Below are 14,547 nucleotides of genomic sequence, written 5' to 3'. Positions count from 1 at the left end.
GCAAAAAAACCCAAAACCAAATACAAAAAAAAGCTGTCGCCATATCCTCCCCCAAAGTATTGACACATGCTCAAAAGATTAAAAAACCGAAACCAAACTGTTTTTGAATAACTAAATGAAACTTAGTGTTGTCTTTCAGTTCATTGCTTAAAGTTATATTTTGGCTTGTAAAAACTGTTTTAGAATTTCAATTTTCACCAGTTGCCTGAAACTCAGCATTTATTCCCCCACCCCTGCAACCCCCACCTATGCTTTGGATTCTAAAATGGGTACAGAAGTGTAAAAATTAGAACCCATATAAACTTTCTTGAAAGTTGTATTTGAAAAGATGGTGAAGCAGGTCTTATTAGAGAGAGAGAGATCAACTCTTTAATTATTGTTACCTGGAGCTAAAAGGTGTTGTCTTTCTACAGCTGTTTCTATAAATAGACTTTACACACAAATGCACCCGGGGCAAAGAGTTCCATTCAACCACTTTGCTTTATTTAAATTGCTGGTTTGAGGTAGTTATTTTAGAAACCCTTCTCAGGTTGACTTCCCCCTTAATCCCTAAGCTTTCTGCCTTCATCTGCCAAATTATATGTAATGCATTGCAACTAGAGTGCTTTTGGAATTACACAAGAGACCAAGAACTTGGAAGCTGATTTAAATGTTAATTTATTGTGGCAAAGGTTGGGCACTCAGTCCTATTCGCGTGCATGCCTCTCCCATGGATGTTGGCGTCCACCCAGCTGTCCAGGCTTCGCTCCATCTTCAGAAGATGACAAATGTCTCCCACCCCCACCTGTTTTCTTCTGGTCTACTTATAAATGGGCTATCATTGTTAAGTTTTCTTGATACTTGGGAGTATTTATTCCAGGTATGGTTGGCATGAAATCAGTCATTCTATCTACACACACACACACACACCACACTCTTTTACTCTATTGTTCTTTTGAATATTAACTACCACCTTATCTGATCGTTCTTATTTATTGGAAAAGTTCCTGGTTTCAGTTTAGTCTCTCTTCTTGGCTTTTAAGAGTGAAAAAAAAAATTACTAAGGTAAAAAAAAAAGATGTTTGTGGATGCATATAAATTGCTAGAAATAGAATGAATTTTAATTACTAGTCTTTCCAGTTTTTTAAAAAATAAATAAATAAATAAATTTTTGTGGTACCATGAATTGAACCCCAGGGTGTTGTACTTCTAAACTGAACCCCTGTTCCTTTTGAAACAGAGTTCCCCTAAGTTACTGTGCACTGGCCTTAAATGATACTGATTCTTCTGTGTCAGCCTCCCAACTACTGGGATTACATGCTGTGCCACCGTGTGGCTCCTCATTAACTAGTAACTACTAAAAAGACCCCACAAACAAACAAACATTCCAACAGAATGTACTTTCTGTTGCCTCTAAGAGGCCTACTGGGTATTCTAGATTAGAATAGGAAAACTTATATTTGTGATGACGTAAGCAAGCAGACGAACTTTCAGAGTATGCCTGGGTGATTCCTTTTTTTTTGCAGGTCTGGGGATGGAACCCAGGGGCATTTCGTCGCTGGCCGCATTGGACACCCCCAGCCCTATTTAAATAATTCTTTATTTTTTATTTTTTTATTTTTTTTTTTTTGCCTGGGTGATTTCTTAATGGAAAAAATCAAATGTACTTTACACTCTCTATCAGGGGCACATATACATGCAAGTAGTATTCAATATTAGTATACAGAAGTTATATAAATTTCACTTCTGCATTGGAAACATTTAGAGGAATTGGCTCAGATGAGTTTAGTTCTACTCATTGGTTATATTACAAAAAGTAACACAAACATGCACATTCAATAACACACACACTCCACACACTGTCCTGTGTGCAGAGATTTGGAAGAATGTTAGTACTCTCTACAGTGATCAGATTGGAAGCCTTGAGGAGTTAGTATTCCCTTCTTGGGAGGCACATTAGCAGCAAGGGTAGAATTCTACCTTTGTCGTGTGGCTCTGTTTCTCCTTGGTAGACATTCCCGTTGAGCCAAAGGGAAACTAGTGTTTCTGGTCTGATCATTTTGCTATTATGGTGGCATGTCTATTAGGATGAGAATTAAAAAGGTGGAGGTCACTCTTGGCTGGTTAAATCATATAGGCAACCTCTGTTTATAAGTGGCTTGTGTTTTCTTTTTCTTTTCACTGATTGCTGAGTGCCTGGAATGCATTCTCCCATAGATGCAGTGTTATAAGTGGTAATAGAGTTCTATGCAAAACACTTGTGAGTAATCATAGCAAGCTACTTCATCTCTTTGAGCTTCAATTTTCTTGTCTTCAATGGAGATGACAGACCTACCTTGTAGTAGAGGTATTGTGAGGATTAAATTAATTAATACATGTAAATTCTTTGATAAAGTGTTTGCTAGTAAGTATTGGCAGCATCATTTTAAAAACAATATTTTTTGGGAGAATGCATCTTGTGTTTTATTGAGGGATGCTGGAGGATATCTTGGAGGAAGCAGGTTAGTGTTGGTTCAAGTCATATTGCTCTGCAAGGGCTCGGGGGAAGGGATACATTGGACTCTTTGCTTGGAGCTTTAGAGTCTTGGGGAAAAGGAGATGGTCAAAAGTAGAAACAGAAACCATGGCTTTCTAGAAGCTCCTTTAGAGGATGGACTTTGCCTGGGAGAACGGACTGGGAAGGAGGTGCATTTTTGGCCAGCAGATTGGCAAATGAGGTAATGCAGAGAGCCCGTGGCTTCTGATGTAGGTCCTAGTGGAAGGTTATGACTTTTGTGAGTCAGGTGAGGGTCATGGTGCCAAGAACCCTTCTGAAATAATTTTGCTCATTTAAAGTGACTCCTTTCCCTTTCTCCCACAGCAGGAGACCATGGCCAAAATGGAGGTGAAAACGTCCCTTCTGGACAACATGATTGGAGTTGGAGATATGGTTCTTTTGGAGCCTCTCAATGAGGAGACCTTCATCAACAACCTCAAGAACCGTTTCGACCATAATGAAATATACGTGAGTATATACAGAGGTCATCTGTGGTGTTTAAACTTTGCATGTTGTGGCAGAGAGCTGGCTTTTCGTCTTCAGATTCTTTTGTTGTTTTCTCTGTTCCTTAGCGTCCAGAGGCATTTGTTTATAACCTCAGAGAGAGTTTTGAGTGTTTGCTGATTTGGCACAGAGGAATAATGACTAGAGTTAAGTGAGTCTTTCCCAGTGGTGTTTAAAGAATCTCAGCTATGTGCAGAGCATTGCACTGGATATTGGGGCATTCTAAAGCTAGTGGAGTACTTTAGTTCCTGACCTCTGAGGAATATCTGTTCAGATGGAGTTTTGAGATCCATCGGACATCTTCTTGCATGACTTCATAAGATTAGCAATCTCTAATCATTGAGAAGCTAGGGCTGGGGTTATAGCTTAGTGATAGAGTGCTTGTCCAGCAACAGTGAGGTTCAATTGATGGGTTCAGTTCCCAGCACCATGCTAAAAAACCCAAAACATTGGGATAATCATGGAGAAGCTACTCATTGAAATGCAAGGCAATGAATTATCAAAAAAAGACATGAATCTTCTCAACATTTATCTTTACTATGGACTAGAGAAAATTACCAGATAAGAATATGTACTTGGTCCCTAGAGATTTGAGAACAGTCATGTCCTATTATCCAAAAATGTAATGCCATATACAAAAATGCAATCATATATATATATATATATATATATATATATATATGTATATATATACAATAGTTGAAAACTTTATGTTGTAAAAATTCTTTACAAAAATTTCAGTGATACCTTAGGAAGTTCTAAGAACATATTTAATATGAGTAAGAAGTATATGCAGCTTTTCAGAAGTTTGCATAAAACACGGCACTTGCTTGCATGGAAGTAAAAGTGTATTGTTAACTCAACCAAGGAAATGGGGTATTGATTCCCTATACCAGTAGCTGCGAAGGAAACAGGACAGAATAGATGGAAGTGGTTTTAACAAATTCTGAGTTCTCTTTTACTCCTTTTAAATGTACCTCTGTATATAGAGAACTGGATTGTTAGGTCATGCTTCATTTTTGTTACTGGAGGAAATATACATAAGTAAATAAAAGAAGAGATGAGTAACTATAACTCTTATGGAACTAACATTTAAAAAATTACATGCCAAGTGAAAAGATATGTTAATTTCTGTTACATATAGTTTTTCTTTCTTCATAGCCAACTCTCTTAGTCCAGTTAGGCTGCTATAAAAAAAATGCCATAGTAGCTTATAAACAGCAGAGAATGGTTTCTCCCAGCTCTGGGAAGTCTGAGATGAAGAGCTGGCAGATTCAGTGTCTGGTGAGGATCTGCTCTTCGGTTCATAGATGGCATCTTCTTGCTATGTCCTCACAGAGTAGAAAGGGAAGCTGTGTGGGGCCTCTTTTATAAGGGCCTGGTGTCGCCTTCTCTCCAAATGCAGGAATCCTGCTCTCAGGTGGGAAAGCCTGGCGGGTCTGCAGCTTTAATTGAAGTATGGTCTGATATCAAATAAAAGACAGTCTTTAAACATTAGTCTTTAAACTAATCCCATCCTGTGGGCTCTTCCCCGTGACCTGATCACCTCCTCAAACTGTCACATTGGCCAGTTAGATTTCAACATAGGAATTTTGGAGGGACACATTCAGACCATAGCACCCAAGGGCATTTCAAGGATAGCTCTGGATGATTATTTGCTTCATGAAATAGTTAGTAATCATTGTCTGGGAATTGAACTTTTCATCCTTCTTGATTGGTATTTTTGGAGGTGGAGGAAAAATTAACAGTAACATGAGTCATGTGGTGAATCTGGTTTTGAAATATTAATTTGAGCTGGGTGTGGTGGTGCACGCTTGTAATCCCCGCGCTTGGGAGGCAGAGACAGGAGGCTCGTGCAGGTTTGAAGCCAGCCGCGCGCGCTGGCTTAGGAGACCCTGTTTCCAAATAAAAATGTAAAAATAGGTCTGGGGTGTAGCCCGGAGGTAAAAGGGCTTCCAGGAACCCCAGTACCACCAAAAAAAAAAAAAAAAAAAAAAAAAAAAAAAATATATATATATATATATATATATATTAATTTGATAATGGGATACTAAAATGAGGTGTAGTTGCAGTTCAGAGGTGATTTAAAATGCTTATTCACAAGCTGTGTGTGATGGCGCACTCTTGTAATCTCAACATTTGGGAGGCTGAGACAGGAGTTTGCGGATAGCCTCAGCTACTACTTTGTGAGGCCCCTTGCAACTCAGTGAGATCCTGTTTCAAAATAAACAATAAAAAATAGGGCTGGGGTCCTATTTTTTGTAGCTCGGAGGTAGAATGCCCCAAGGTTCCATCCCCAGTAATGGAAAAAAAAATTGCTGATTCACATGGAAAAGGTACAAAGCTCTGCTGCAGAGTAGGGAAGAAGAGTTGTTTGGTTTGGCAGTGAGGCCTGGTGTCGCCTTCTCTCCAAATGCAGGAATCCTGCTCTCAGGTGGGAAAGCCTGGCGGGTCTGCAGCTTTAATTGAAGTATGGTCTGATATCAAATAAAAGACAGTCTTTAAACATTGGTCTCTGAGACAGAGATAGGAGGAATCAATTATATTATAGCTGATGTTACTGATCGGTTTTGTTTTTGGCTCCAAGAAGCACAGTTCACTTTTACATGAATTGAAAATAGGATGGAGAGCAGAACATTACAGGCATTTGAATACCTGATTTGTTGTGGCCCCTAAATAAAAACAATTTCCTTTTAACAAAATGCCAAGTGTTAACATTCATGAGTCTTTAGCAGACAAAATGTCTAGGTTTCAGCCTTACATAATTTTATTTTCTAAACTATTTTTGGGATGCCCTTTCTGGTTAAAACAAAGGCAGAAATTGACTTTAGCAGCCAGATATTTATATCACTTAAGGTTTTCTATGATGCTTGAGGGCTACTGTTTTCCTGAGAAGTGTGCCTTCTTTTTACAGTTTTTTTTTTTTTTTTTTTTTTTTTTTTGGTGGCACTGGGGTTTCTGGAAGCCCTTCTACCTCCGGGCTACACTCCCAGACCTATTTTTACATTTTTATTTGGAAACAGGGTCTCCTAAGCCAGCGCGCGGCTGGCTTCGAACCTGCGCGATCTTCCTGTCTCTGCCTCCCAAGTGCAGGGATTACAAGCGTGCGCCACCACACCCGGGCTTTTTACAGTTTTAAATACAAATCACATGGGAGGGTGAGGCATTCTCTATTTTAAGTGGGTGGGAAAAAAGACAGATTATAGAGTAATATGTATAGCATGATGCTATTTTGTAAGTGAGGAGGATCTATAATGTGTACCTACCTATGCCTGTGTTTATTTGCAGACAAAGGATTGCTAACTTTGGGTGCCGTGGTAGGGTAGAAGAGGACATGGGAAAGGGCAGGCTTACTCTTTGAGATCCCTATATTGTAGAACTTAAGCCTATTATAATTTGGTAACTAAAAAATATACTGGATGGTAAATTTGGTTACCATTCTTCCCAACCCCACTTGTGTATCCCACCTTAGGAAATCTCTGTCTGGTTTTCTTTTCTTTTCTTTTCTTTTCTTTTCTTTTCTTTTCTTTTCTTTTCTTTCTTTCTTTCTTTCTTTCTTTCTTTCTTTTTCTTTCTTTCTTTCTGTGGTACTGGGGATTGAACCCAGGAGCAGTCTACCTTCAAGCTACACCCCCAGTCCTGTTTCTTATTCTTTATTTTGAGACAGGTACATTGTGGAGGGCCTCTGTAAGTAGCTGAGGCTGGCTTGAACCTGAGATCCTTCTGTCTTAGCCTCTCAAGTACTGGGATATAAGTGTGCACTATCATGCCTGGCTCTTTCATTGATGATACTTTTGCTTTTTTTGTTTTTGGGTTTTTGCAGAATTATTTAGTTTGATACCTGAGGCTATATTAATATGACATGCAAATCTTACTGTCTTGTGCTAAACTTTGTCTTTTGAATTTATCTTTAGAAGCTGGGCATGGTGGCGCATGTCTGTAATCCCAGTACTTGAGAGGCTGAGACTGGAGGATCACAGGTTCACAGTCATTCTCAGCAACGTAATGAGGCCCTCTACAACTTAGTGAGACCCTGTTTCAAAATAAATATAATAGGGCTGAGGGTGTAGCTCAGAGGTAAAACACCCCTGGGTTCAATGGCCAGCACCCACCACCCACAACTTATTCTTAGAAAAATGAAGATACAGTTAGAAAAAAAATCTTCTTTATAGTTTCCTGGCTTTGTTTCCACTTTGGGTGATGGTCTAGAGTGCTTCCTCCTGTGAGCATATGGACTTGTCATTTGTTTCTTCAGAACCAGGTCTGGTAAGAGAGCCAGTGAGCAGAAGGACACTTGATATGTTAACTCTGATGATGACCATAGCCTCAGCAATCTCCTGAGTGAATCAGCCCTAGACCAGGGAACACTGTTCTTCCATCCTGCCTTCCACGATCTTCTTGCTCTCTCCCCGCCACCCCATGGATCAAGAAATAAGAACTGGTCCCTACTTTCACAGAGCTCTCATGAGGAATTGCTTTGCCCTGGGTGTGTATCAACTTTGCAGCGCATTCACAGCCCCTGGTGATCCTCTGGATCTGCATCCGGCTAACTGCAGCTCGACTCCCTTGCAATCCTGTTCTCTTAAGCTTAGATCTAGGTAGGATGGAGCTTTTGGGAACTAGACAGTGTTAGGCTTTGTTAGGTTGCATTTGTTGCAGGTAGAAATCATCCAGCTTGATCTGGTTTAAACAATAAAAGATTTATTCTCTTGTATATTAGAAAGTCCAAAAGTAGTTCTGCTTTCAGAATTGGTTTGACCTTGTGGTTCACAGGTGTCCCCAAGGACTCTTTCCTGCTGCCTGTTTGTTTTGCCTCCTGGCTGTTACTTCATTCTGAGGCTTCCTAGTGACAATCCTGTAGTGTTTTGGGCTTTGCATTCGTGCAGTGCTGTGTGAAGGAGAGAGACTGCTTCCCTTAGTCCTCCAGGTCAGCTGCCTGAGGTTTGCAGCACTGGAGGCCACTTGAGTTATGTGCCCTCCTTAATGTGTTGACTGTGGTCAGGTGACAGGAATGAGTTGAGTGGCTTAAGAAAATGTCATCGAGCCAGGAGTGGTAGCACATGCTTGTAATCCCAGTACTTGGAAGCCTGAGACAAGATGATTGCAGGTTCATGGCCAGACTCAGCAAGTTAGTGAGACCCTCTGCAACTTAATGAGATCCTGTTTCAAAATATAAAATAAAATAGGGCTGAAGTGTAGAATGCTTCTGGGTTCAATCTCCAGTACCATACACAGTCACACACACAAAAGAAGAAAATGCTATTTATTCCTAGGACTGGGCTGGGGTAAGCTTTTCCAAAAGCTGCATGAGAGTAAGTGGATACCTAGTGAAATATATCTATCAACACACTAGGAAGAGGAAACGGAGAATGAATTTATCCTGAGCTGGCCACCTATTATAAACCGCTCTGCAGGTTTGGTAGGAAATTGTATAGCGAGCTGCTTCATTGATGTTGATAACCACACTAATGAATGTGCCTCGTGGGAAGTATTTATCACATGACTTAAAGGCTGCAAGTGCAGTCAAAGGTGTGCTTCCCAGACTTTTCTATTGATGAACTTCTAATGGCAGAAAAGAGCAAAAAAGTTTTTCAGGGAATCTGGAGCACAGTTGAATTAATTCTATCTGCTATAGGCAAGTTGTGCTGACATCTTTGCTTCCAAAAGGACTTCAAAGTTTGTCCTGTAATACATATGGGTTATTTTAATGTAATGTACTCCTGCAGCCCTTCTTGAGTGAAATGCATGCCCTAGGAGTCTCTCTTCTTCACTTTGAGGTGGATTTATACATGTGTTTAAATAGCACTGAGTTGGTTTATAGCCATTTGTGGCCCCACAGTCTCTAAAACTGGGACAGCTTCAGATGATCTCCGCAGTCAGGGCTTTGGCCCATCTGGCTGGAGGGGGAGGAGGGTCAGGTGCGATGAAGGGGAGGAAAGTGTGTGCTGATGGGCGGCACGCAGGGTAGAGACGCTGTTTGCTTTTGGCTGTTTGCTTTTGTTCCTCCTTCTTGGCAGAGCACGTCTAGCTGGGGCCAGCTGCAGGATGTGCCTTTTGGGCCGACAGCCTCTACCTGGGGTCAGTGGCTGGGAAAGGCTGGTCCTGATATTCCCCGGCGCTGCTTTTCGCTTTTCTCTGTGCTTTTCTGTCCTTTGTCAGACCTTCTTCCGGCCGTCTCACCCCCACCCTGGGCCAGATTGCAGTGGTGGCAGGATTTCATGTGCACTTTTATTGCCATGTAGGAGGTGGCTGAACTGACCAGCCAGACATGTTCTGTTTTTAGGGTGACTGGTCAGGATGGTGGTTCTGTTCAGGAATAGCAAAGCTGCAATTTAGGTAAGAACAAGGCCCAGGGCAAATTTGGAAACTAAAGAACCAAGGTGTCTGCTTTCTGACAAAAAGTATTTTTGCTTGCCCACTAGTAAATTTAGTTTGTTTTTTATCTGAATTGTCAGGTTTGGGATCATCCAGATATAGAGGGCTGAATTAGTTTAATTTTAGGATCTTTATGTCAAGCTAATTGTACTTATAAGAGTGACTGCTTTGGAAGTCTAGTAAATGTCTTAATTTTTAGAAGTTAATACTAGATTTAAGATCCCTATAAGGATGGGATCAGATACTTTTATGAAAGATACTCAACTATATGTACTTTATATTTGGTCATAATATTGCAAAGCCAATGAAAATAATGCTGGTTAATATATGTTTATTTGAAATTTCAGAAACACTTTTTATTTATACATATAATCTTTACTGTATGGGTATAACATATAATCCTGAGGTTTTTTTTGTTGTTGTTGTAAGTGATTTGTTTGTGTGTGTGTGTGTGTGTGTGTGTGTGTGTGTGTGTGTCACTGGGGATTGATCCTAAAGGCATACTACCTTAGAACTAAACCCCCAGCCTGATTTTATTTCTTATTTGGAAACAGGGTCTCACTAAGTTGTTGGAGGGCCTCACTAAGTGGTCAAGGCTGGCTTTGAACTTGCAATCCTCCTATCTCAGCCTCCCAAGTACTGGAATTATAGGCATACACCACCATACCTGGCTGATTAGTTTTCTTTTGCTACAAAACAAATTGTCAAAAACTTTAGTGATTTTAAAGTGATGAATGATCATTTTAAATTTAAAAATTTAATTTAAAGTGGTTAGTGATTTTTATTTAGTGATATTTATCATCTCACTGTTTTGGTAGGTTTAGAGTTTGGAGCTGACTCAGCCAGGTTCTCTGCTCAGGGTCTTGCTTTAATGAAGGCTTCTGCCAGGGCTGCCATCCCTTCTGATTCGGACCTTTTCCAGCTCATGGGGCTGTTGGCAGAGATCAGGGCTGGAGTTCAAAGTCTAGCTGAGTGTCATTTCTTCTGTTCTCCAAGGATTATTATTATTTTTTTCATTTAACAATTTCCTTTAAGAAGTCCCTGTTTGTTTAAATTACCAAAGTAACAAATGCTTTTGAAAAACATTCAAATAATACAGACATACCTAACATAAAATGTATTTTTCTTCCTCAGTACCCTAGTCTTAATAGAGTGGTGCATAATCCTCCAGGATATGTTTGTTTGTCTGTTTGAAGACTGTCTTATTCTAGAGTTGGAAGTAGGAGGTTCTGTTCCCACAGAGAACTCAGTCCCACCAAGGTTTAAGTGGGACAAGAGCAGTCTTTACTGATACCTCCAGTTCCACTTAAACCAAGCAGGCAAAGGAGGAAGGGCTCGTTATGTGGAACACCATACCAACCATGGCACTTGGCCATCTCAACTCTCTCTTTTTTTCTTTTTTGCAGTACTGGGCATTTAACCCAGGGACATTCTACCTCCGAGCTATACTCCAGCCCTATTTTTAATGCTTCATTTTGAAATAGGGTCTCACTGAGCTGCGGAGGGCCTCACTAAGTAGCTAAGGCTGACTACAAATCTGCGATCCTCCCAAGTACTGAGATTATAGGCATGTGCCACCACACCTGGCCATCTCAGCTCTTTGAAAAGGTAGACTATTAAGGCAGACATGGAAAGCAAATCATGTGCACCTTAGGAGGGTAACTTGGTGTTGAGTGGAGACACAACATTAGAAGGCTAGATAAAGCTGATGAAAACAATAAATCGAGAGGCCAAAGGAAAATGTTGTGTCTAATTTCTGAGCACAGTTTATCTCTTGGACCATTTTATACTAACAGTCAGTTTTGATACGAACCTATCTATTTCAACTCCTGCAAGCTTTTGTAAAACATCTATTTTAACTCCTGCAAGCTTTTGTATAACCTTTGGTGATTGGAAAACTTCTTTTGAGAATCTTCACATATATCTGTTATTTATAAATCTTAGAAAGTTCTTTCATCATGCAAGTCCTTTATAGTAGTTGAAATATTTGTATGATATTTATAATATATTCATGTAAACATTTTAATTGAAGTCATACCCGCTGTTTGATTTGGAGGAAATTAAGGCCTGATATCAAGTCTGCAGAATTGTCATCTGTTGGAGGCAGTGTGGTGGGTTCTGAGGAGCAAGGACCCGAACTCCACTCCTGACTCTACCACCTGTTGTCTGTAAGACCTGTGAAGAGTCTTTAAACTCCTAGAGACTGTTTTCACAGTGGAAACATGATAAAGAATACCAAAGAATATTTATGACATTTTTACCAGCACTAGGTGCTGTTTTGAGAACTATATATGTCTTAGTTGATTTAATTCTTATGGTGTTCCATGTGTTATAGGTTTTTAAATTATCTTCCTTTCACATATGAGAAAACAGAGGCTTAAAAAAGCTAAAGAAACTTGTCCAAGGTTACGAAGTGAGTAGGAAATGGAGCTGAGGGGTACACCCAGGAAGTCTGACTCCAGAGTTCATGTTCTTAATGATAGTCCTGCTGAATTTACATTTTGCTATGATCATCAAATGTTACCACCACATGAAAGGCTTTTCTTTTTCTTTTTTCTTTCCTTTTTTTTTTTTTTTTGCGGTACTGGGGATAGAACCCAAGGGCATTGTACCCTCAGCTATACCCCAGCCCTATTTTTTTATTCCTTATTTTGAAACAGGGTCTCACTGAGTTGCAAAGGGGCTCACTCAGTAGCTGAGATGAATTATGATCCTCCCTGTCTCAGCCTCCTAAATGCTGGGATTAAAGAGTACGCCACATTTGGCTCAGAAAGCCTTGTCATTTGTCAAAATATTTGGATATTGAAGAATGAATTGGCTTTGGAACAAGGCAGTCCCAAAATGACCCAGACAGATAATAAAATCAATATCCCTGCCACGTGTTGAGTTTGCACTCAACAGTACAGTGATGGTAGCTACGGTGGAATTAGTATACTTGGTTCTCAAGTCAGGGGTGACTGTTATATGGTGAGCAAAGGCAACTGATAGCAACCAAGAAGATTTTTTTCCCCCTCTGAAAGGTGGGAGAAGACCTTGGGAGAAGAGAATTTTCATCATGGATAGCAAGTGACTGACAGTTACACATGTTCCTTCACCTTTATGAGTAAAAGCTAGAGGGCAAAGAGGAAGCCATTTAGCCCAGGGGACACATGGCCAGTTTTGTAGCCAGTTCAGTTGTCCTCACTCCATAAACACAGGCATTGGTTTCTGCAGTCTTCTACAGCACAGATGGGTTGAATGGTAATACCAGTTTTTAAAGAGAAGCTATTTTTGTTGGTTGAACTTCACTTAGGAAGAGGTGGAAGGTGAGGTAAAGCATGGGCTCCTGGGAGCGGGATGGGCTTTTCGCAGACAGAGCTAAGTTTGAGTCCTGGCCTCTCGCAACCATTGTGACCAGGGTAACTAACTGAAGTTCTCTCATCTATTAAAGTATTATACTTATTTGTTGTCGTGGGGATAAAAGAGTGTCTTAGTCTAATGGAGCATACTGTAGGTGTCATGACCGAAAAACTTAGAAAGCTAGAATGGCTTTTCTTCAAGGTTTTAGATATTGAAGTTTACTTTAATTAGAGTTGTCTTAGTGCATTTTTAAATTTTGTTATAAAAGAACACCTGAGGCTAGGTATTTTATAAAGAGTGTAAAAAGAGTGGCTCATGATTTCGGTGGCTGGAGGGTCCAAATAGGTCCTGGTAAGTCCCTTGACTACATCTTGGTGTGGTGGAGAAACTAAGGGACAGGTCTGCGTAGGGAAGAGATAACATAGGAAGTCAGGAAGCCAGAGGAATTTATGGCCTGCGGTCGCTCATTTTATAACAACCTTCTCTCAAAGAACTAACCTGGGACCCACTAGAACTACATTAGTCTCTTTGGAGAGTGATGCCCCCAATGACCGAATTATTTCCTACTAGGCACCACCTTTTAAAGGTGCTATACTACACGAACTTTTGCAGACACACTCAAACCATATCTAAACATAGCAAAATTCTTTTTTTTTCTCCCCTTACCCCTTTTCTTTCCCTCCTGTTTTTCCTACTCTGCTTCCCTCTTTGTTATAAATTGTACAGATTTCATTTTTGTTGTATACCTGCTTTAATTAACCACATAATATTATTTTCAAGACTAGCAGCAAGTAGTACACCTATAACACAAGACCACTCTATACCTTAGTGAAGAGTTTTATTAGGTCTAGAGAATAGTATATATTTGGAAAATACGTGTCTCGTCACATAGCGTATCTCAGTATCCATATGGCAGTGTTGTATTATCCTGATCTAAAATAAAGGCTGTCTGGGCTGGTATTTTTAGCCAGCATTTCAGTGTGGCTTAGAACTCATATATAGTTCTTAAATTTATAGCTTGAAATGACTGGCAGCCCAGGAACAAAAGATTATGTTAGGATGGTAGTGTGGGCATGTCTTAGACTAGACCAACAGGGACAGTGCCTGACCAAATCTTTTGCAGCCATTGTTTTTTTTGTGTGTGTGTCTTTTGTGTGACTTCTTAGTCTACTCATGAACTTCTGATTTAAGGCCAGTGATTTGAGGCACAGCAAAGATAAATTGGGCTAGATTCTTTCTTCAAATTGAGAAATACTGAAAAAATAAGATAGCAACAGAAGCAAGATGCTGGCAGTGAGGAGGTCAAGAGAGACCATGATGAACCATGCACAAGCAGACTATGAAGCAGACAGGCTGTCTTTGAAGCAGACAGGCTGCGGATAGAAGGTGGAAGAGGCAGAAACACAAGCAGGAAGCGGGATATGTTGACATTGGGATTGTGCTCATAAGCATTCTCTTGGTTCCCGGTTCCCTTGTAGTTTGATGATTGGTTTTCAAGGGTTCCTGGGTGTGCATCTATATGCCTGGCAGGTGAAAGAATGTGATCAAGTTATGTTCTCTGCCCTGGCATCATCGGGTTTGGTGCTGAGGTTTGAGTTGGAACTCTACTCCTACCATGAACTGATTTAAAGACCTGAAGTGAGTGAGTTCAATCAGTTTCTTATGCAAAAACAAGCGTGTGTGTGTGTGTGTGTGTACATACATATATTTCATATATATTACAAATATGTTTCTGAGACTGGAGTTGCCATATGTACATACTGAGTTACATTTTTTCAAAGTTAAAAGTTCCAGGAAAATATCTAAATTTGCCA

General features: G+C 40.1%; 1 protein-coding gene across 4 annotated transcripts in view; it reads left to right on the top strand.

Annotated features, from left to right (window-relative positions):
- Positions 1 to 2,848: 2,848 nt before the first annotated feature.
- Positions 2,849 to 14,547, top strand: part of MYO1B (myosin IB) — a gene marked incomplete at both ends in the record, with an annotated part of 147,677 nt that continues 135,978 nt past the window's right edge. For all 4 annotated transcript variants that reach the window (XM_080688770.1, XM_080688768.1, XM_080688769.1 and 1 more), the window contains one exon: positions 2,849 to 2,983. In XM_080688770.1, the coding sequence (XP_080544896.1) occupies positions 2,849 to 2,983 (135 nt within the window). The remainder of the gene's footprint in view (positions 2,984 to 14,547) is intronic.

The sequence above is a fragment of the Muscardinus avellanarius genome, assembly GCF_963383645.1.
Source record: "Muscardinus avellanarius genome assembly, chromosome: 2".
NCBI classification, from domain to species: domain Eukaryota; kingdom Metazoa; phylum Chordata; class Mammalia; order Rodentia; family Gliridae; genus Muscardinus; species Muscardinus avellanarius.
This window is presented reverse-complemented; position numbering and strand designations above follow the sequence as displayed.